The sequence below is a fragment of the Myotis myotis genome, unplaced genomic scaffold (genome assembly GCF_014108235.1).
Source record: "Myotis myotis isolate mMyoMyo1 unplaced genomic scaffold, mMyoMyo1.p scaffold_m19_p_12, whole genome shotgun sequence".
Lineage (NCBI taxonomy): Eukaryota > Metazoa > Chordata > Mammalia > Chiroptera > Vespertilionidae > Myotis > Myotis myotis.
The window spans coordinates 43185194-43210075 of record NW_023416316.1 but is presented as its reverse complement, the minus strand read 5'-3'; the positions used below and the strand labels follow the sequence as shown (position 1 = coordinate 43210075).

General features: G+C 36.8%; 1 protein-coding gene across 4 annotated transcripts in view; it reads left to right on the top strand.

Annotated features, from left to right (window-relative positions):
• The first annotated feature begins 2069 nt into the window (after positions 1-2069).
• The window catches only part of LOC118667486 (COBW domain-containing protein 3), a 48595-nt gene continuing 25782 nt past the window's right edge, over positions 2070-24882 (top strand). The window contains exons 1-6 of one of the 4 annotated variants that reach the window (XM_036330918.1): positions 2072-2335; positions 7164-7250; positions 10030-10126; positions 11207-11298; positions 18754-18813; positions 20116-20153. In XM_036330918.1, coding sequence (XP_036186811.1) covers positions 2182-2335; positions 7164-7250; positions 10030-10126; positions 11207-11298; positions 18754-18813; positions 20116-20153 — 528 coding nt within the window. In that variant the 5' untranslated portion in view covers positions 2072-2181. Of the gene's footprint in view, positions 2336-7163; positions 7251-10029; positions 10127-11206; positions 11299-18753; positions 18814-20115; positions 20154-24882 lie in introns of all 4 variants that reach the window. The other 3 variants (XM_036330919.1, XM_036330921.1, XM_036330920.1) reach the window with 3 other exon arrangements.

The window sequence follows — 24882 nt, the reverse complement described above, 5'->3', positions numbered from 1 at the left end:
TTAGTATATTCAGAGTTGTGTTACCCTCATCACAATCAATTTTAGAGCATATTCAGTACCCCCAAAATGTACCCATTAGCAGTCACCTTCCTCAGTCCCCCAGCCCCTAGTAATAACGAATCTATTTTTTATTTCTATAGATTTGCCTATTCTGGACATTTCATATAAATGGAATCATACAATAGGTGGTGTGGGAATGCTTTCTTTCACTCAACATAATGCTTTTGAGTTTCACTCACCTTGTAGCAGATATTAGTACTTTATGAATGTTTATTGTGAGATAATTTTCCATTGTATGTATGTATCACATTTTGTTTATCCATTCATCGTGGGATGGACAATTGGGGTGCCTTTAATGTGTGACCACTGGGTAAAACTTTTTGCTCTGCCTGAGGCTATATACTGTTACAGCAATATTTGCCTGTCACCTTGACTGAGCCAGCCTTTTGGGGCACGGGTTCCTCTTGTTGAGAGAGAAGAGATGTTAATAGGACATTCAGCTGGAGCCATGAAAGGGAATCTGCAAGAATGTGCCTGAGAAATATCTACGAGAAGGTGGTCAGGGCTGTAACAGCTTCTGTTCAGGGAGTCACACAGTGCTCAAGGATCACTGAATGCTGTTCATGGAGCAAAACCTGGAAACAGTTGACAGGAAATGGATAAATTGTTCACTCTGCACAAGAGGTCACAGGGAAAGCTTGGGGTCCACTTCAACCAGCTCTGTGTCTTGACAGCAGTACTCTTAGAGCCAACCCCACGTCCCTCTGCCATGCCTGGAATGACCTTAATAACCGAGACTTTTTCTTTTGAATTTGTAGCTGCTCATCACTTTCCTTTCCACCCACCCATTTAACAGACCTTACAAAGTTAACAAAAAATAAAATTGCTGTATAGTTACATAATATTATAGAATATAATATAATGTTGAAGTTGAAAAATATAGCTAACCCCAGGAGTTTATATTTTGTATGACACTCGTTTTACAAAGTGCAAAGACAGAATTAAACAACATATATATATATATATATATATATATATATATATATATATATATACTTAGAAAATATGTTAATTTTGTCTTAACACAAAATACATATTTTAAATATATATTATAAAACGAAATACATATGATAAATACATGTGATAAAACTAAATATATTTGACATACATGATAAAACTAAAAAGAAAAGAGGGAATAATGAATCACCCATAATCAATTCATGATTGTGTTTACTACCTTAAGGGAGAGGCCAAGGGTTGGAATAGGAGAGGGGCATATAGGTCAGTGTAACTTATTGGTAATGTTCTTGGGTTAGGGGTGAGGGCAAAGGAGTTCATTATAAATATAGATTGTCCCCCAAAATGTACACACACACTTTGAATTATAGAGGCCGTGTTTATTAAAATACATTTCATTCTCAAAATTGAGCTATCAGCTGTTAAAATGTGAATACATTTTTGGGAGACACGCTGTCTATGTCAATGCAAAGGAGGGCTATCCATGGATTAATGATGAGTGTCATGAACCAAAGAATATAGAGAATGAACTCAGGTTACCTAAGATTCAAACAAATAGTGACAAAGAACAACAAATGAAAGTAATTTGTGTACGTTGTAAAAATTTGGATATACATATAATATATGTAATTATAATAAAGGAAAAGGTTTCACTGGTATTTCGTCAGATATAAATATTATAATTAACATTGTATTGTCATAACCTTCCATTTTTTTCCTTATGAATCAAAAAAATTTTTTAATTGTACTAAGAAAATCATTTAACGTCAAGTTGGTAAAGTCCCTGTGGGAGCTGGTTAGGTCAGGCTACCCACTCCCGGTTCCGACCAGCCTGGCCTCAGCCCCCGTCAGCCATTAGCTATTGAAGCTCAGGCGGCGGCGCACGCGGGGACCGGGTTGGAGCTGGGCTCCTCTACGAACCTGACAGCCCGGCCCGCCGCGCTCAGCTTCCGGGAACACCCTGGGGGCGTGTCTAAGGCGCTGGGCGGTCCTCAGCCTGAGCCCAGGTAAAAGGGGCGGGACTCGGAGGAGCCTGGCGTCGCGGTGTGATGACGTCAACACCGCGCCTGGCGTGGCGTGCCCGGCGTGAGCAGCCGCCGTTCGCCGGGTTGCTCCCAGCTCCCAGAGCTGAGGGAGCGGGGTAAGTGCTGTCGGCCGGCCGAGATGTCACAGGCCTTCGGCGCTGTGGACGAGGACGAGGAGCTGGCGGAGGAGGACTGTCCGGAATTGGTCCCCATTGAGGCGAAGCAAAGCGAGCAGGAGGAAAAGTCTGGCCCCGGCGCTAAGATCCCAGTCACAATTATCACCGGGTATTTAGGTAACTAACCATCCCAGTCAGAGAACCCGTGTATCTTGGGACTCGGGGGGCTCACAGATTTTAGGCATTCCGGCCACCGGCCAGCAGCAGATGCCTCTGGAGGTACGGGCTGGGCCTCTGGCTCCCCGATTCACACTTACCGTGTGACACTCAACATTAACCTCGCATTTTGAAACTAGTTCAGGCTTTGCAGTCTGAAGCCCGGACCCGCCCCCAAACCACGCCCGTGACCTTTAACAGTTACCTTTCTGAAGCTTATCTACCTCATTTGAAAATGCAAACCACACCGGTCACCTGTCGAGTTTCTCCTCTGCAAAATGGGGGCGGAAAGACGTACCTTGTAAGTCTATTGCCATTGAAGGATGTCCTGCCGTAAAATGCTCCACACTAGGGGCGGGCCTAGTCAGTTCCCCTTCCCCTCAGCCATTCCCGCCATTCCTGGACAGACCACCTCTCTCAAACATTTATTTTTTCCTTTGTTTGAGATCTGTTTTCAAAGCACTGTAGGAGGAAGAGTAAGAATAAAAGCTCTGCCCTCCAAGACTTTTTTTTTTTTGCTTTTTAATCGTTTTTTTTTATTTTTCAATTAACAGCTGACACACAATATTATGTTTCAGGTGTGCACCCCAGTGATGAGACATTAGAGACCTTACTAAGTGATCCTCCCAGCTGACACCATACCCGGTTATCAGGATATGGCTGACTGTAGCCCCTGTTCCATCCCCATGACTATTCTGTAACCACCGATCTCTACTGCTAACTCCCTTCACCCTTTCCACCCATCCTCCCAGCACCCATCTCTATCTATGAGACTCTTTTTGTCCTGTTGTTCGTTGATTTTGTTTTTTTTTGTTTTTTTTTAGATTCAGTTGTTGATAGGTATAATGTATGTATTGCCATTTTATTGTTCAGATTGTTCGTTTTTTTCCTTCTTCTTAAAAAAGACCCTTTACCATTTCATGTAACATTGGGTTGGCAGTGATGTACTTCTTTGGCTTTTTTCTTGATCGGGAAGCTCATTGTATGTCCCTTGATTCTGAACGATAGCTTTGCTCGGTAGAGTAATCTTTGTTAGAGGTTCTTGCTCTTCGTCACTTTAAATATTTCTTGCCGATCCCTTCTGGCCTGCAGAGTTTCTGACGAGAAATCAGCAGTCGTGTGGGGCCTCCTTTGTAGGTAACCGCGTGTTTCTTGTTGCTCTTAAGAGTCTCTCTTTGTCTTTAACCTTTTGCCTTTTAATTGTCATGTGCCTTGGTGTGGGCCTTGCGTCTTGTTTGGGACTCTCTGGGCTTCCTGAACTTGTGTGTCTGTTTCCTTCACCATAGTAGGCAGGTTTTAGGACTTCCATTCAGCGCCGTTTCAGGAGGCTCTGACTGCTGGTTGTTGTGTAGTGTAGTTGTAACTTCCATGTGGCTGTGGGAGGATGTGAGTGCCGCATTTACCGACGCTGTTATCTTGACCGGAAGCAGACTGTATTTCTTTAAACCAGTGGTTCTCAGCCTGTGGGTCGCGACCCCTTTGGGGGGTCGAACGATCCTTTCACAGGGGTCGCCTAAGACCATCGGAAGACACATATATAATTACATATTGTTTTTGTGATTAATCACTATGCTTTAATTCTGTTCAATTTGTAACAATGAAAATATATCCTGCATATCAGATATTTACATTACGATTCATAACAGTAGCAAAATTACAGTTATGAAGTAGCAAAGGAAATAATTTTATGATTGGGGGTCACCACAACATGAGGAACTGTACTAAAGGGTCGCGGCATTAGGAAGGTTGAGCACCACTGCTTTAAACTGAGGTCGTTCAAGAACGCACTGGGACACTTGAATTCATAGGTTTGTAAACATGCTACAGTTCCCTGAAGGACAGTTTATTACACTAGAGGTACTTCATTGGAAAAGTTTGAGAAGTATTATTTGAAAGCCTTACAGTTAAATAGAAGGGCTAGAATAAATACGTGACCCTATTAAAAGTGTGGGGAAATGTAAAAAAAGTGAAATGATTTGGGGAAATAATACCATTCCTAGATGCTACTAGAGACAAGCACAAACTTGGTGCACCTGAGGACCTTTTACATAAAAATAAGAATTAAATCACTGGTGTTTCTTTTTTTTGTTTCGACTATAAGTTTATTTCTGTTTTTATTCAGGACTAATTTTATAATGGAGTTTATTTTTGGTATTTTTCCACTGTTATTCAGAGATTGCTCTTCTGTGAAATGGAACAAATTCCTTGTCCAAAACAATACAGTTCGACTTGCCCCTCTGGCCTTCTTCATTTTGCATACTGCTAGGTCAGCAGAGCATTGGAGATGATGGTCTGAAACTTAGGAGTGAGGCTCATGCCAGCAACCTGTTGTTGAATCTAGGGCATAGTTTTCCAATATTTCCACCTACTTCTCTGGTTTCTCCTTTAAAAATTTCCCCTCCTCTGTCCGTTCTTTGAGCTTCATACCCAGATCCAAGACTTCATGTTATCATCCACCTCAAATCCTCCTGCTCCTGTGATCCCAAATGCCTAAAAGCTTCCTAACTAGTCTTGAGTCCTGATGCCCTTTTAATATGTTCCGTGTATTAGCCTTAATGGTCTTTATTAACGTCAATCTGATTGTGTCACACCCTTCTGTAGTTTCCATTTGGGTTACAGTTCAAATTCCTTAACGTGAATTACAAGGTCCTGTATGGTCTGGCTCTTGACAAGCTCTCCAGCCTGCAAAACTGTGACCCAACATTGACCTACTTCTAAATGGTACCAGGAACTTTAACCCTTGTATATTCTTCTTTTTTTATTTTTAATATATTTTTATTGATTTCAGAGAGGAAGGGAGAGGGGGAGAGAGAGAGAAACAGCAATGATGAGAGAGAATCATTGATCAGCTGCCTCCTGCCTGCTCCACACTGGGAATCGAGCCTGCAACCCGGCATGTGCCCTGACCAGGAACCGAACAGTGACCTCCAGGTTCATAGGTCAATGCTCAACCACTGAGCCACACCAGTTAGGCCTTGTATATTCTTCTTACTCGTATTCTTCTAGCTAGATGTCCTCTTAGATCAGTGATGGTGAACCTTTTGAGCTCGGCGTGTCAGCATTTTGAAAAACCCTAACTTAACTCTGGTGCCGTGTCACATGTAGACATTTTTTGATATTTGCAACCATAGTAAAACAAAGACATATTTTTGATATTTATTTTATATATTTAAATGCCGTTTAACAAAGAAAAATCAACCAAAAAAATGAGTTCATGTGTCACCTCTGACACACGTGTCATAGGTTCGCCGTCACTGTCTTAGGTGCTCCATAACATCTTATACATCTATTAAATGTAGCATCCTGTGACATACTTGCCTCTTTATTGATCTGAATTGCCCTTCTTATCCCAGTTAATGCCGTTAAGTGGCATGAAGGTACAGGCAGTTTATCTCTGTCTTGTGCTTTTTTTCACCAAGGTCCAGCATAAAATCTGGTCCATAGTAGCTTTTGAATGAACTACATGTTAAAGTCTTTTGCTTCATAATATAGTTAATTATTAAGCCGTAGTAGTTTTATATGATCTCTTACAACCTCCCCTTCCTTTCCATTTTCACTGCCACTACCTAGTGCAGCACTCATGTCCAGGGCCTCTTTCTTACACTTGGACTGGCTTTAAGAATTTCCTCATGTCCCTGCCTCCTCAAGGTACCTTCTAAATGGTACCAGGAACTTCAACCCTTGTATATTCTTCTTTTTAATATATTTTTATTGATTTCAGAGAGGAAGGGAGAGGGGGAGAGAGAGAGAAACAGCAATGATGAGAGAGAATCATTGATCCATTCTATACTTCACACTTCAGTGACATTGAGCTTCCTACATAGAGCACTCTAAACACAAGCCTTCCATCCCTCAACAATTTTTAAAGGAATACGACCTAGAAATGTTGAAGATATTAATACCCTAATACTCAGTAAATTCCTAGAACTCTTGTAAATCCACTTCAGAAGATATGTACAAGTGCTTGTAATAACAGAACACTGGAAACAACTGAATGCCCACCAACAGAAAAATAGATAAATAAATGATATATTTATACAATTAAAATACAGTACTGTGCAGTTGGGATTTTTTTTTTCCTCTTTATGAACTTTGCTGTCTATGGCTCACGAGACAAATGTTTTTCTTCTACTTCAGCTGAATATATTAGGTTTAATATGCCACCTACTGGATAAAGTTAGTGTAGCTTTATGAGTTTATCTTTCTAAAGACTGAATATTCTGTCTTTTGTTATTTCCTACATCCAGTCTTTATTTTGTGTGTGTGATGCATATATATAAAATTACTTTTATAGGTTGCTTTAAGCATACTAAAATTAGACATATAGTCAGTTTGAATTGGTGTCTGGTTAATGATGGATGTTGAAATAAAAGGTGTTTATATGTAAGTTTTAGGGAATAAAATCATATATTCTTGGCTAAGAAACATCATCATGCAAAAGGATTTAAGTAATGTATAAACTGCATGAGTACTTTATTCTTTGGAAGCCATTACTTCAATATTTTTTTATTTAATAGAAAATTTTAAAGCTCTTGTATTAATTGTATTATAAATTATGTAGAAGGCATTATTTTTGTCATAATGAGATTGAAGAAAGCTGTGTGATCCAACTTACAGCAGTATTTATAAAATGTTATGTCAACAAAACATTTTAATACTTTTCACAGGGTACTTTAATCTTCCTCTGGAATAAATTTGATTAAATAATATTTTTAAAACCATTGTGACTCTATCTTTTTGTATCTTTAAATTTTGTTATTTTATAAGATCTATAAAATGTATTTTATAGGTGCTGGGAAGACAACACTTCTGAACTATATTTTGACAGAGCAACACAGTAAAAGAGTTGCAGTTATTTTAAACGAATTTGGGGAAGGTAAGTCAAGTTCAACAAATGCTATGCTGCAAAAATTTATAAGATAGTTCATTCCACTTGTGACTTGATATTCCATATTTAAAAATGAAAATGCAACGCATTATAATGTGAATACATTGAAGTGGATAGTGTTGGAGGAATGAGATTAATTTCTGTCAGGTTTCATTTTGGACAGATTTTGAATACTGAAATTAGATAGTTTCTGTAAAATTTTATTTTGTATAACTTTTACATTCATATCAATGGAATTAAATTTTTACATGAAATAAATTACTCCAGAAGTAAAAATCTATGATATATGATATGAAAGTTCTTTCAGGAACTAGAAAGATACTTTTGTACTGATTATATTGTTTACTATCGACTTTTGAAAAATTTAGAAATGCTTCATTTATTGTAAGGTTTCCTAGTTGAATGTTTATCTGCAAAGCAATTAAAACTGAAGATTTAAAAAATATGTTGAACATATGGTCTTCATCTTCAAAAACTTCAATTACCAGTGAAAATACATGTGTTAAACATTCTATTTTTTGTCTTTAATGTGGAACTGTAGTTTTAAAAATATCTATACAGCAGTATAAAACACAGTTCTTTATTTTATACGTTTTTCTTCTTAAGTGTGAATTTTAATAAAGGCTCAGTTTAAGCCAAAAAATGTAACTTCTGTGGGATATTTCATAAGGTATACTATTTTTTTTTCTGTTGTAAATTAGTAAAAGAGCTAGTTTTTATGAACAGGATGGGAGGCCTGTCGGCTATCTGTGGCTTCTGGTTCCAGTAAACTAAAGAGAAAAGTCCTGTCAGACAAAATTAAAATTCCAAGATTTTTAATCACAGTCTTATATTCTGGCTTCTTATTAACTGATCTTTTGAATATTGATAACATTATTTCTTACTACTTTTCTTCATTCTTTCTGGGTCATTTTCACAATTTGTTCTTTACAGCATTCATAATACTTTCCTTCACATTTTATTGATGTTCTCTACACCCTGAATTCTGTGGCAACCCCTTTCAAAGCTCTTTGTCAGCTCCTAACTGAAATATAAACAAAAAATATATGAATGAAAAAAAATTTTTTTGGCTGTTTGTGTTACTGGATATTTATAACTCTTTCCTGGCTTTGGTATATTTCTTTATTGGGGAAAAATAAGACTTTTAAGAAGCATTCTTATATGACTCTTATGTGTATAAAAATCTCAAATATATTTTTTCTCAAGTAAGCATTGCTAGGAAACTAAATTTAATATTTAAGTGAGCACATTGATTCCCTGGTTAAGCAAACTTCCTCAAATGAACCAAGATTTTTACTCACATTGGGAATACTGAGTAGACTGTCTAATAGAAACAAAAACAATTTAGAGGAAGAATGAAAAGAAAAATATAGATAAGGACCTTAAGAGGTTGAAGGGCATATGAAAACTAATATTTAAAACACACTATCTAGAAAGTTGACCACAAACAAGAAAGAGTGCCATGGTATGATTCATTAATTTTGGACTTATCTCCTTAGGGACTTAAATCCTTTGTAAGAAATGAAAGCTAAAATAAGCTGGAGTTAGTATAGATTAAGATAAGGAGGCTGAAGGGGAGAAAAAAAAAGGAGACATATATAATACTCTTTGTAATACTTTAAGCAATAAAACAAAACAAAAAAAAAGATGAGGCTGCATGAGTAGAATAGAATAAAAGTTATAAAATGCATTTTTTGCTTTGAATTCTCCATTGAGTATCAACTATATATATATATATATATATATATATATATATATATATATACACACACACACACACACACACACACACACACACACACACTAGTGGCCTGGTGCACAGATTGGTGCATATTTAAAGGAAATTAATTAGAAGAAATATTTTAATATCGCTATTCGCCCTTTCTCTATAATAGAAGTGTCAGAGATGAAAGAAAATTAGTAAAATGTATATGAAAATAATGTATAAATTGATTAATAAATAGCAACATGATATAATAACAAAGATATATAAAAACAACAAAAACATGATATAAAAACAATATTGATAAAAACAGTGACTAATAAATTGATTAAACTTATTCTAATATCTTCCTGTATACCACATTAAGAGTAAAAACACTTTCAGAGTACCTGACTAATTTCCCTTGTGATGAAGTATTTACAACTTTAACTTTAACATCACACACTCTTCAAACTCAAGCGAAAGCAACATATAACTGACCATGTCCCAAAACGGGTTCAGGTAGGAATATTCCTATTCTGTCTAGATTGCTGCCAGCGAGAGCTTTTTATGTATCGCACTGCACGAGTCAACTAGAGGCCCAGTGCACGAAAATTCGTGCACTCAGGGAGTCCTTCAGCCCAGCTTGTACCCTCTCGCAGTCCGGGAACCCCCAGGGGGAGCAGGCCTAAGCCAGCAGGCGGACATCCTTAGCGCTGCTGTGGAGGCAGGAGAAGCTCCCGCCAATGCCACTGTGCTCGCCAATTGTGAGCCCGGCTTCTGGCTGAGCATGACTCCCCCTGTGGGAGCACACTGACCACCAGGGGGCAGCTCCTGCATTGAGTGTCTGCCCCCCTGGTGGTCAGTGCGCATCATAGCGACCAGTCATTCTGCCATTCAGTCAATTTGCATATTAGCTTCTTATTATATAGGATTGCCAGTGCGCATCATATGTACCAGCTAGTCAGTCGGACAGTCGGTCACTTAGCCTTTTATATATATCAGTATTTTTTTGGGTTTGCTAGTGAACATAATCTAAAGAGTACTTTTTATTAATTATTTCAGGAAGTGCAGTGGAGAAATCCTTAGCTGTGAGCCAAGGTGGAGAGCTCTACGAAGAATGGCTGGAACTTAGAAATGGTTGCCTGTGCTGTTCAGTAAAGTGAGGAATGTGTTTACAGTGTGCTTATTGGTTTACTATAAACGTTAACTGATTATATTTCCAGCTTTGATTTTCTTGTGTAATTTTACTGAATTTACACAGTCTGCTTCATTGTATTTTCAAATAGAAAATAGACTTAAAGTGTTTCTTGCTATCTTATTTCTTTTTCTACATGCTCTAATACTTTGGTCCTTTTATTGAGGTTTTTTTGATGTCAGGGTTTATTTAATCTCTGTGGTGCATGAAAGTCTCATTTTATCTGTGAAAAATGGCCTGAGTTTAATAAGTCATTGGTCTTTGTTCCAAGACTGCATCCTCTAAAAACAAAAATGACTATTAAAAAAAGAGAAAATCCTCACATTATTTTCCACCAGTTATAGTTTTTTCCAAGGACTATCTATTTTATTCACTAATATACCAACAGATCTTAGAAAAGGACACATAGCAGTAACCCAAGTATTTGTTGAGTGAATTAGGAAAATTAACAACTGCACTGTGAGTTTTGTATATTCTAGTGAATTAAATTTCTTCTACATCATTTACTATCTTAAGTGTTTGACTTTGAGTCAAATGTATTAACAAGGCTAAAGTCATAATAGGTTTTCTTAAACAACCAAAATGCATCTGTTATTTTCTTGTACTTTTTATGTTATAAGGAAAAAAACCTGGTACTCTAAAACAGAGATAAATGGTATTTTTAGCTGTTATATTAAACTACTGTAATTCATAAATTTTATTATTTTGGATGTTGACTTTTTTCAAAAGATATAAAAATAATAGATTCTTACTTATTTTATAGTCAGGAATAGCAAACATTTCCTCTGCTTTTAATTTTAGTAAAATTAAGTATTAACTTATCATGTATTTGATTTTTTTTTATTTATCAGTGTATATGCATCTCTTTTTTCCCTTCACTGGTAAATATTGGATGGACATTTTGTTAGAAGTTTGGGAGTGCTTAAATTTTCACATGCCTAAATATATTTTTGTTGCAGATTGCTGAATATATTTTTAATTTTTGTAGTGATTGCTTTAAAATATTTAGGCCAATACCTAATAGTATATTTTGGTATTCTCCAGGGACAATGGTCTTAGAGCTATTGAGAATTTGATGCAGATGAAGGGGAAATTTGATTATATACTGTTAGAGACCACGGGATTAGCAGATCCTGGTAAGAAACAGTATTATTAATAACCATAATATAGTTCTTAAATATTTTAAAATAAATATACTAGAGAAATCTCTAAAATGAGTTTTAAAGCTTTATTCTAGATTTAAAAACATTTCTTTGGTTAAGAGAGGAAAAATATGTGTTGTCATGTTCTTTAGAAGATGAATCACAATCAAAGTACTTAGTATTTTTAATCTGAAAATAGAATTTGAAGTTTTATTGATTGTTTCAGGGTTTTTAGTAGAAACAAAAATTGTTAAAAATATGGAAATTTAGGAAAAATTGAATCATTTTACTTTTAAGTTTATATTTGATTAGTTATACCCTCCCAAGATCTTACTAGTATTTCTGATTATTTCCAATCCAGTTTTCTTAGAGGGTCATTTATAGCTACTCAAGAGCTTTTGGATTCTAATTTTTACAATACTTATTCCTGTAAATTATTGTTAGCATTTTGTTTTTCTGCTACTAAACTTAAAATAATTTTGGGGGTAAATCCATAATAATAAAAGTATGCTAACTAGACTGAACATCATTCCAGACGTCCTTCCAGACGAAGCCAGGGCCAGAGGGAAGCTTGGGTCCTGGGTGCCGGCAGGCGGCCAGAGGGAAGCCAGCGTGTGTCCTGGTTGCCAGAGGGAAGCCAGTGCTGGCAGTGGGGGAAGGAAGGCCTACTCTTACACGAATTTCATGCATCGGGCCTCTAATACTATTATAAGGTGTAGAGTTAAACCAAGCCTTTCTCCTAGTATAGATTGGTTATTCATGAAAGTTTTACCTTTGAATGGAATTATATTAAACTTCCCTATTGAAAGCTACACAAAGTCTACCTGTTTCTGTCAATGGGTTTATTTCCTTCTTACCCAAATACCTTTTTAAAAATATATATGTTTTATTTTTTTAGAGAGAGAGAAACATCAATGTGAGAGAGAAATATTGGTTTGTTGCCTCCCATACGCACCTGACCTAGGATCGAACCAGCAACCTAGGTATGTGCCCTGCCCGGGAATCTAACCGGCAATCTTTCAGTGTATAAGATGATGCTCCAATCAACTGAGCCACGCCGGCCAGGGTTCCCAAATAACTTTTAGGTAACATTTTTATTCCTAGTTTGCAGAACCTTTTCCAAGTCCAACTCATACCATTTTGTTTTGAAAGTCTGATCCATACCATTATTTCTATTTGATCTGGATCTATGGCATTGGACCATAAAACTATATTAAAGTAAGGTTTTGGGATAATTTATTAAAAGGGCCATAATTATTTAAAAGAAATATTGTAGTTACTGAAGGTTCAAATGTAATAAATGGTATTATACTTAGAAGTATTACATAATAACATTGCCCTCATGTTTTCAAACTAGTATTGAATGGGCTGTTTTGGTCCTTATGGAAGGCCTGGGTTATTTATACATTTCATACATTTCCAATAGGTTTGACCAATTATACAACTTGAATTATTACATTAGTGTTAAATATTAAATTTACTTAAATCTAGAAAGATAGAAAAATATATGCCTCTTTTTAAAATAGCAAATATCAGTATCTTTCATTGTAACACTAGAAAAACTTGTAACTTTTTTTTTTTTGAAAACGAGATCTATATGACATTCTTTTATTTTTAAAATATACTTTTAAAACATGTTTTAAAAAAATATTTTTATTGATTTCAGAGAGGAAGAGGAAGGGAGCCAGAGACAGAAACATCAATGATGAGAGAGAATCATTGATTGGCTGCCTCCTGCATGCCCCCTACTGGGGATTGAACCCGTAACATGGGCATGTGCCCTTGACTAGAATTGAACCCAGGACCTTCAGCCCATAGGCTGATGCTCTATCCACTGAACCAAACCAGCTAGGGCCTCTTGTAACTTTCCTTTGAGAGTAGGTGAGTTTAATAAAACATCGTTCGGCTTTTCAGAGGAAGAAAGAAAAGTTAAAGATCTCAGATAAAACTTTTGTACAAATTATAGATATAAATGGGTTAATGTTTCTTCTAACATTTTTTTAGAATAATGATTTTTATTGTTTGGGTAAAAATTAAACATTCATTATTTTTAAAAATTAAAGAATACCTAAGAAAATATGAAGTTTAAAATAAAATCATCCTATGTTTCAGTACATTGAAATTCAAGTAGGTAAATTTCATTCCTAGGATTTCTCTGCCAAGCTACTCACTATGGTTGAATGATAATATTGGCCTCAGTTAGGAGTTTGTGAAAGGAGCAGATTCTTTTTTTAATTTAATACTAGGGGCCCAGTGCACGAATTCGTACACCTTGAAAGGAACTGTGGGCCGCGAGGCTGCAGTGGGCACAGGGGTAGGTTTTGGCCCATCCTCCGCACCCCTGCCCAGCCCCTCCCGCTTCAGCCCCTGGTCCCCTGTCTGCTAGCAGCCCCGCTCCCACTGTTGCCCCTCCCATGTACTGATGCCAGCTCTGCTTGCACCTGCTGCCAGCGCTGAGTGATTGGGGTTGGCACCAGCAGCTGGTGTGAGCGGAGCCATCAGCAGCAGCTGGTGCGAGAGGTGGCTGCCGGCCCCAATCGCCCCCAATCGCCCCTCAGGAGCAGGGGGAGGTGGAGAAGCCTTGAGGGGCCATCAGGTCCGGCAGCCGCTGCTCCCACCTGCTGACAGCGCCGAATGATGGGGTCAGTGTGGGGCGCTGGCAACGAGTGTGAGCAATGGCTCCAGTGCTGGCAACAGGTGCAAGCGGGGCAGGCACTGGCAGCAGGTGCGAGTGCTGGGCAGGACTGCAGCGCGTGGGAGCAAAGAATTTTCAGTAACCACCAGAGGCTCGCCCTGATGACAGTGACTGGTGCCCCATTTTGGTCTGGTGCCCCCATTCACCTGCTTCACCATCCCACTGAGGCCAATGCCTGCCATGTTCCATGCTCTGCTGCCGATGACTGCCATGTTCTACACGTGCCCCCTGGTGGTGAGCGCACGTCATAGTGACCGGTTGTTCTGCTATTCCGTCTATTTGCATATTAGAGTTTTCTGTATATATAGATATTTTTATTGATTTCAGAGAGGAAGGAAGAGGGAGAGAGAGATAGAAACATCAGTGATGAGAGAGAACCATTGATTGGCTGCCTCCTGCACACCCCCTACTGGGGATCAAGTCTGCAACCAGGGCATGTGCCCTGACTAGAATCGAACCTGGGACCCTTCAGTCTGCAGGTTGATGCTCTACCTACTGAGCCAAACCAGTTAGGGCCAAAAAGAGCAGATTCTTGAACCCCATCACAGATCTACTGATTCCGAATCTCTAAGGGCAGGGCCTAGCAACCTCCAGGTGATTCTCATCTATATTTATAAAAGCCAAGCGACCGGAAAAACTGGAATGACCGGAATGCACTGCGGCAGCCAACTGGCCCAATCAGGGCCCCGATTGAACCCCCAAACCTCCCTGGGCCCCTACCCCCAGCTGGACACACCCCTGATTGCCCCCCCTACCCCCCAGATCGGGGTGGGGCTTGCCGGCCAACCTCCTGGTCTCTCCCCCGGCCAGCAGGCCCTGATTGCCCAATTGGGGCCAGGGAACCGGGGGTGGGTGGCGACGGATGTGGGTGGTGAGGGAAGGAGGCCCGGGGAAGTGGGGAATTGCACGGTGGCAGCGCGTGGGTGGCGAAGGAAGGAGGGGGCGGGGAGGTGGGAAATCTGATCGGCCCTGATTGGCAGCCCGGCCTAGGGACCCCACCCATGCACAATTTCGTGCACTGTGCCTCTAGTAAATTCATAAGTCTGGGAAGCCCTGTTCTATGCACTTCTGAAAACTGTTTAAATATGCAGAAATATTTTATAAAATAGGATCTCATTCCTTGTGCTATTCTGAAATAACTAGAGGCTCAGTGCATGAATTTGTGCACGGATGGGGTCCAGCCGGCCCCGCCCCCATTGGGGTGAGTGGGGCCATTTGCGGGAGGGGCCGTTTGGGGGGGGGGCGTCTGCAGGTAATTGGAGGACTACCCCCACCCCCTAGACGAACTCCGGGTCAAACTCCCGGTCAAGGGGACAATTTGCATATTAGCCTTTTATTATGTAGGATTATTTAGTTTTACTTGAATTTAAAAGAAGTGAAGGAATTGCTGAATGTCAGGTAAATGCTTCTTGATTACAAGACATGTGAATTAACTAAAAAGGAAAAGATTTTAAAGAACACAAACAAATTGGACAAGTTGTTTTTTAAACTACACATTTCAATTTTGAGAGCATTATTTATTGGCTCTCTGGAATAAAAGATGAGGGAATTATACCCTTCAACTTTTTCCCACCTCCTGGTTGAGGTTTATTGTATACTGTGCTATGTTGTCAAGGTTTCTCATATTTACATTCTGTTCTACTTTGTTTAGTTTTCTGTTTAAGCAGTTTTAGTCCTCATTACCAGTATGTGGCTTCTCATTCCTTAGTTGATCTTTCTCTTGATTGACTGAATTTCATGTTATGTTTTCAGGCTATAGGTGCTGCATTCCCTGAGTTTTTGCATACTTAATTACTTGAGAATACTTGTGTTTTGTTTTTCTACTTGAAGGATTACTTGGCTAGGTTCAAGATTTTTAGATCACAATTATTTTTCCTCAGAACTTCTTAGCAAATGTAGTTCCAAAATTTCAGTATTTTTTGATTGGTTGAATCTCCTTGTTCAGAATTTTCTTTTTATTTCATGAGGAAGGATTTGTGAATGCTCTATTTTTTGAGTTTCAATGCTTGTTGTTTCCTTTAATGTTTGAGAATATCTGCCTGTTTTATTCTCAAAAGACTACTTGGCTAAAGGCAATATTTTTAGGGAAAATTTTCATTAGAACTTTCTGGTCATTATTTTATTATATTGGGGCAATGAATGTTGCTGTAGAAAAGTCTGAGTTTTTTTTCTGCCTCCTTGAAAGTGACTTGCTTTTTCATCCAAAATGCCTGAAAAATGTAATTTTTGAAGTTCAGTAATATACTCTACCCATTTTAATTACATTTGTTTTTTTTTTCTCCTGACCTCCAGTTTGAAAACTGGGTATTGTTCAGAGTAGGGAGAAAGGGGAGACTGAGAGTGCCAGATGGACAATGTGACTTTTAGGCTCAGCTCTGGAAATCCAAGTGCTTTTAAAAAAATTTTTTATTCCTTGCATGGCTGAATTCCAATATATTAGTGAATAATATATCACAATTTGTTTATCCACTCACTTTTTATTAAATTTATTTGGGTGATGCTGGTTAATAAAATTTTACAGGTTTCAGATGGACAATTCTGTAACACTTCAGCTGTACACGGTATTCCCAAGGCAAGTCTCTGTCCATCACCATTTATCCATGTGCACCCCGCTCCTGGGTTTGCTCTAATTACTCATGAGTATATATCGCATACCTTGTGTGGGGACATCCTTGAGCTTAAGACCTTTCACTTCATTTTACTCTGAGCCCTAAAAAGTGACTCCCTCCCCCACAAATGTGCAGATGACAGGAAACTTACCTTTGAAATTTTTTTTGTTGACTTTTTCCATATTGCTTATTCCTCATTCAGTTTTTCTTGTCATTTTGAAAGCTATTTCTGTTAAGTGTTAGGACTTTGTAAACTAGTTCCCTATAACCTCTTATGGATGTGGGAGTAGAATTAAGAACTATCATAAGTCACATAGAACTTTCTGTTTCTTATTTTAACCACCACTCTTCAAAACTTATGGCAGGAGGTTGTGTATTTGGTTGCTGCTGCCAAAATCTGGCTTTTAAGTTTTTATCTTATTTTTCATTTTGTTAGGTTTTGAAAAGGGAGATTCTATAATCTAAATCAGGATTTCTTAACCTTTGCACAAATGACATTTTGGGCTAGATAATTCTTTGTTGTAGGAGATTATCTTGTGCATTGTAGGATGTTTAACAGCATTCCTGGTTTCTACCCACTACATGCCAGTAGCAGTACCCTAGATAAGACAACTAAAAATATCTCCAGACATTGCCAAATGTTCCCTGGGGGAGAAAAATCACCCTGGTTTGAGAACCACTGACTAACTTCATTCTCTTATCTCTTCTTCTCCTTCTAAACTCCTGCATCTAAATTTGATATAGTTCTTTCTTGTGTAGCCTGGTAAGTATTATACCACAGATACCCATCCGATTTTGATTAAAATCTCTAATACATTCTTGTAGTTCAACTTAACACTAGGGAGATGCTAACTATCGAGGACTTATAAGCTATCTGAATAGAAATTAGTGAATTTTTTAAAAATGAAGATGATTTATGTATAATGTTAGAAATTATACTAAGTTGAAAAATTAATACTTTTTATGATTTATTGTGTGGAGTAGTGATACTCACAATAGACTTACTTTTTTCCCCCCTCATTAATTAAAATCATGTTGTTAGCCAAGTAAGTGAAGAAAATTTGTATTGGCAATTCAGTTGTTTCCCATTTAGGAGACTGACATTCTCCAGTTCTAAGCTAAATAATTGTCATGGTAAAGTAATTTCCTTGAAAGGGACAGACATTGATTCAGCCCCTGTTACTCACAAATCCTATTTCAGTCAAATTGGAAAACTATTAAGTTTTTGGGAAAAAAATCAATAGGTATCAGGAAACCATTAGATCTTGAGGCCCTTGCTATATCTTGCATGAGTAATCATTGTAAACAGCTGACAGGTATTTCATTGTTGACACAGAGTGATGCTTGGGGGACCACATCTTGTCAGGGTAGGTGGACAGTTTTAGACATTGGAACAAGTTCGGTTATCCTTGTTTTCCCCCAGTACTCATTCTTTTAGACAGCCCTGTCACTAACTGGACCTGTGATGCTTTGAAAGATCAAATACTTTCTTTGCTGTCAGTTTTCTTTTTCTTGTGTTGTGGCAAACTAATCAGGGTGTGTGGATTGGTACTGAACCAGTTTCTGTTAAAAACAAGTTTTAATTTCTTATTTAGAAATTATTTTTCCTCAAACCCAAATTTTATATCAGTATTAAATAAATAGTGTAAGGATTTCTTGTTGTTCTTTTTCTTCTATAGAACTTACAAATATTTTTTTTTGACAAGTGATTTAGGAATTATCTATGTTTTCTTTTGCTTTCCTTTAGAGATATAATTTAGTATTTTTGAACTGTATGATTATTCTTTTCAGGAGAGACAAAATACAAATACGTTCCTTGTGCACACAGCCATATTGCTCAAATTATTTGATAATATCTGTTGGTAAATTATTATATCATTGGTAGAAGCTTGGTGTTGGGTTTATTATTTGATAAAAGTTGGCCTATTGTTTTTTAAGATACTATTAAAGGGAGAGGGGAAGAAATGGATATAAATAGTAAAAGGTTCTATCACTGTAATTCCCATAAGAAGATTGGAAACCCATATTTAATTCGTGTACGTGTTTGCCTGCTTATTCTGTTGGGGGAAATTAAAACATTACAGATAGAACTGTCTTTCTCAGTGTGGAGAAATATTTTTATTTGATGACTATTTATATTTTCAGGTGCTGTAGCTTCTATGTTTTGGATTGATGATGAATTAGGGGTTGATATTTATCTTGATGGTAAGTTTAAATAAGAATTTTGTTTTGTTTTCAAGTAAAATATTGTATGGTTAAGATGATTTTTGTTCTTTCATGTTGTGATTTTAATTCCTTACATTCTTACTCTTTTTAAACTTGTTTAGTTTGATGATGAAGAAAGTCTTTGTTCATACAAATTCTAATGCCCCAGACAATGGTAGAATTAGATGTCAGATATTTTGTTTATTTTTTATTTTATTTTATTTTATTTTTTGGATGTCAGATCTTTTTTCTTTTTTTTTTTAAATATATTTTATTGATTTTTTACAGAGAGGAAGGGAGAGAGATAGAGAGTTAGAAACATCGATGAGAGAGAAACGTCAATCAGCTGCCTCCTGCACATCTCCTACTGGGGATGTGCCCGCAACCCAGGTACATGCCCTTGACCGGAATCGAACCTGGGACCTTTCAGTCCGCTGGCCGACGCTCTATCCACTGAGCCAAACCGGTTTCGGCAGGATGTCAGATCTTAATCTCAACTCCCAATTTAGTACTTCGACTAAGAGTTTTCTTTCAAAATACTAGGTTGATTTCCTGTATCCTCTGTTGTTTGATTTATGTCTTATTATGTGTTGTCTGCCTCTCCTCTGTTGTGTCCTATCCCTTTCCCCACATCTCTTCACCTTTTTTTAAACCAGGTCTTTCATAGACTATGCGGTGAAATCATTTAAGAATCACTGAAGCTGGACCCTGTTATTTGGCTCTAATATTTGTGGTATACAGCTGGTTGAATTATTTAGGCATCAACAAATTCATTCTACTTTAATCCTATGAAAAAGTTATCTAGCATATAAATTCAGAGATTGTCAAACTAACTGATCATTTGGAGATTTAGGCTCATATTATGTATAACATTTGTGTGAGTTAGATTTAGTGAGAGATTATAGGGGTAAGATATCCTAAGACATCTCAGATTTATTAAACTATAATTTAAATGTTAAGATTCTCAAATTTGATTATGTGAAAATAAACTAGAAATAACCTGTCTTGGGTAATTTGTCACATTTTACTTTATATGATTAAATTAAAATTTGTCTCATAATATTTTGGGTTATAAGCTAAAAAGCTTAAAATTTATTTTATATTCTGTCTAATACCTTTAAATAGTGCTGGAGACTCAGTACACATTTGAAAATGCATGCACTTATTAATGGAATTGAATTAAATTGCAGCCTTGGCAAGAGAAAAATATACTTTATTGAGTCACATTTATATGCTGAAATAGATTAGTTTTAATTTTTATTCTCAAGTATAAAGGTGAGTAAATGATTTATTTCTTTGTAGGTATCATAACTGTTGTGGACTCAAAATATGGATTAAAAGTAAGTTGAAAGGTTGCTAGGAGTTGCTAATTATTTGTTAAGAGCTGAGTATATGGGCATTGATTATATTATTTTCTCTGCATTTGTGTCTGTTTGAAAATTTCCTTGACAAAATCTTTTTTTTTAAGTATCCCGAACAATAGATAAAATTTGTGTATTTTTAAATTATTGTTTTGTGCTTTTGAATTAAATATTTTCTATTACTTTGGCTTGATGTGATAAAAGTTGGAGGTATAATATTTTGTAAAAAGGATATTACAGGATAAAGTTTGGGTGTGTATAACTCCTCAGTAGGGTTCAACCCCGTTGTTGATAAGTTTTTCTGATTGATAGAGGAAACTGAGCTTGGTAAAGCATATGAGAGCTTATTTTTCTTGTTAAACTGCAATGCTGTAGGTAATTGAGCTTTAAAAAGCAATACTGCTTCACCCTATTTTCAAGAAGCCAGGATTTATACATAGGTTTGGTGAAGAGCAGCCAGCTCTTCATTAAAAGGCACCCTCCTCTGAATGTTTTTGGTACTACCAGGGTCCTCAGATGCACGTTAATGGGCTTCGATTTATAAAACGCACTTAGCAAGATTTTAAAAAGTAGGTTGTTACATAAAGTAAAATCATGTTTCTCAACCTTCCAAGTGAAAGAAGAGAATAAAGTTATTCTCCATCTCACAGTTCCAATCTGGGGCTATGGATAGTGTCCAGGATAATCATTTTTTAAAAGTTTAAATTTAACGTTTAACAATTTATGTCTGTTTTGTATTCTGTCCTACAATATATCTAAACATGTTAATTTGAAAAAATTTGTTTTTCTTCCAAACCTTTATTAAAATGATGCTCTAGAAATCTATGGCATTCTTATCAAATGGTTATCAATACCCTTTCTCTGGCTCTTCAATTCCCTCAGTGGTAGAGCACCCTAATTTGAGAAGTTTGGGAGATAATTCCTTTTTAGATTTTTAAGTCCAAATTTATTAATAATAGTCCTACGAATCAAAGTAAGATTCCAGATATTACAGTTTTACTCAGAAAAATTCCAACTGTTCTGAAATCTAACATTTCTCGCAAAATGTTGACGAAGAAAGAAAAAAAAAAGCCAACCCTCAAATTCTTCATTCTGAATGATTATTTCTGGCATGTTTAAATTCATTTCCTATATAAATTTTTAGCCAAATTTGGGATTTTATGGGATAGATAGCAGTTAAGATTTATTTGTTTTATTGATAGACTTAAAGTGCCATACCTAAAGTCAAACTCTTTATGTATTTATGATTATAAGAATAATTTTATGTGTATATTTGGATATGGAGAGGAGTTAAGTAGAATCTATTATCGGTGTGATAGAGGCCAGAAAATCAAAGCAGCATTCTGAATAATGCAAACACAGTAAACGTTTAACCCCCTGCCACCTTGATAAAACCTCTTAAATTATTAAATCAATATACCTACATAAAACTGACATACTGTCAGGATAATGGAAACTTTAGATTTTCTAAGTCAGATGCCAGATAAATAACTTTTCCTTTATATAAAGAATTTGCCAACTTGTCCAATTCCTCGGGTTGCAAAGCTTGACCTCAGTAGCTGCTTGTGATTCAGAGAATTCTGAAGCAGTACAAGTAATGACACTTGGATAATGGGCAGCAATTTAAGGGTGTCATGCTTCACAGAGCCAGCCCATCACAAGTAAAGCTGAAAAATGGTACCCTGTGGCCAGCCAGCCAAATTGAAACTGAAGTGGTAATTGATATCATGGGCTATCACCCTAATGGGATTGTCACCCATTGATCTGAAATATTCATTTTTTAATCATGGGCAAAGAATTGGACAACTTCAATGACAGCTCTCTATTCTTAGGACTTGACACCGAGGCTACTGACATTGTTCTTTTCAGTTCTACAAATGTGACAGCATTTAATGCAATAAAATCAATGAATGAAGTTACAGAGAAAAGGTCAAGGAAGAGGTTTCTTCTTGGTTCTTTTGTCATATTGCACAAGCTGTTGAAACAATTCAGTCAGAAAACAGTTTGGCTTGGAAAAGACCAGCAAAATAAGTAGACTGACATTATGTAATATCGTTTTTTTAAAGCTAAAATAGTGGTAGATTTATAACCGATCCATTGGAAAGAAATGCCTGCTTTTTTTTTTTTTAATGTCATCTGACATCTTTGACACTAGATTTATTTCCACTTCGGTCAACAACACTGTTTTCTTTCCTTTTTTTTTTAATTTAAAAAATGCACCTTGTTTCTATTTCTGCAGAAAAGGACACCTAAAGCCCTTACTAAAGTGGTGCCTACAATGATGTTATTTAAAAGGGTTCCTTTCTTTTTTTTTTTTTTTTAAATATATTTTATTGATTTTTTACAGAGAGGAAGAGAGAGAGATAGAGAGTTAGAAACATCGATGAGAGAGAAACATCGATCAGCTGCCTCCTGCACATCCCCCACTGGGGAAGTGTCCACAACCCAGGTACATGCCCTTGACCGGAATCGAACCCGGGACCTTTCAGTCCGCAGGCCGACGCTCTATCCACTGAGCCAAACCGGTTTCGGCTGGGTTCCTTTCTTATGGTATATTAAGTTATAGGGTTGAACCTTAATCTTTTGGATATGTTGGATTAATTAGCACCAAAATTATTTTTTGTCTTTTTTGAAATATAAACAAAAGCCACAGTCTTTAAGCAGAGATGAGGATTCCTTTGGGGAGGTATATATGTGTATATATATGTATTTGTATATGTGTGTGTGTGTGTGTGTGTGTGTGTGTGTGTGTGTATTTGCTAAAAATTTTTTCTTCCTTGCCTGTACAGGTAGAATAGAATGTCAGAATGTCCATTTTTTTAAACCTTTTAAATGGAAGTCATCTGACTTAATGGTGTATAAGCAGATATTAGAGAATGTTCTTTTGAATAGCAGGCATTGGTTTTAGTCATTTTGTAGAGTTGTCTTGGGGAGGTGGGAGGTTGCATAAGGGAAATGTTAGGCTGATATACAGAGAAAATAAATGTAATAAATGTTAGTATGCATTTATTATTTCTTTATGTTTGTATAGCCTTCATATGTGCATAGAACAGGGTATTTATCTTTTTGGCTATAATATGATTATTACATGTCATATTCTTAACAGAATTGTATGTGTTGGCAGATTTTTATTTTGGAGAGATGTGGGTTTTTTAATGTTTTTATTGATTTCAAAGAGAGGCAGGGAGAGGGAGGGAGAGAGGTAGAAATATTGATTGGCTGCCTCCTGCATGCCCCCTCACTGGGGAATAAGCCCGCAACCCTGGGCATGTGCCCTGACCAGGAATCCAATGGGTGATCTCTTGATGCATAGGACAACCCACAGTACACGGAGCCCACTGGCTGGGCTGTTTTGGAGAGTTGTAGCATTTTTATATGTGATACTTCTGGACTGCCTAGAGGTAGTAAAATATAGCTTTGAGTGAAGGTTTCTAATTTTCTTGAGAAGTAAATGCATTAAAAACAAAAGTTACTTTGTGAAACTACTATTAATTCTGTTTAGGTCTGAAATTCAAAACTGGTTTCTAATTTTCTTGCCAAATCTTTTTTATACTGCACCAGCTCACAGCCAATAGCCCCATATTTATATGTAAACAAAGCCTCCAAAAGGTCAACAGTATGACGTTTTGAAAAATAATTTAAAAGAACTTAAGTATTACAGGACCATTCAGGAACAGATGACTTACTAAAAATACATCTTTATTGAATAGATTTACTACTGAATAGAAAGAGATTTGTTGCTTCATGTTATATAAAATTTTTCAAATAACATTCATGTACCTGTCAACAAATAGAGGGTGTTAATTAGAATTCATTTAACAGATATTTGTTAAGCCTGGATGTGAGGTTCTCTTTCCAGGATGGTAACAGCCTTACTCTCTAGAGGACACAATGGTAGGATTTGTTAGAGCCTCAGGGCAAGAATAATTGTCAAAAATAGTAAACTTGGTCTTTTGGCAAGGAACAATTTTTGCTACAATATTCTTCAAGTTCTATGACTTCCATGATTTGAATGAGCCAGCAGTTAAATTTATAGCATTGTACCTAAAGTGGAAATCAGTGCATCATTACTGTAGTTTTAGTTTAGCCTTATTTCCTCCAAAATAGAATTTGGCAAACTTTTAGAAGAAAAACACTTTTCTCTATAGACTTAACCAATACTGTTAAATAAAATTATTAATAGTTTGCTCTTAGGTTTTAAACTATTCAAATATCTTAATGATCTGCCTCTCCATGAATTGTGAAACTGGTTTGATGAAATAATTTTTTTAGAAAATGTGCTGCCAGAGCAAAGATGGTGAAGTAATTTTGAATGTAATTTTTAGGTCATCTTTATATATATATTCTTATGTGATTATTAACATACTAGACGCCTGATGCACAAAATTTGTGCAAGGGGCTCGGCCCTCGTAGCTGCAGCAGCTTGCCTTGGCCCTCACATCCCGGGCTTTATCCGGAAGGTCGTCAGGAAGGTCATTCGGCTGTCCAGTCTAATTAGCATATTACGCTTTTATTATTATAGATAGATGTGTAACAATGTATGCAAGACTGATTTAATAAGACAAAAAGCTTTCACAAAGATTTAAAAATAATGTTCATTTAACTTCTATTATAAATTTTAGTAATGTTTACTTCATTTCCAATTTTACTAAAATAGACCTATAATAATGTGTTCTGTGATGGTTATGGCATTAGATTTAGTTTCTTC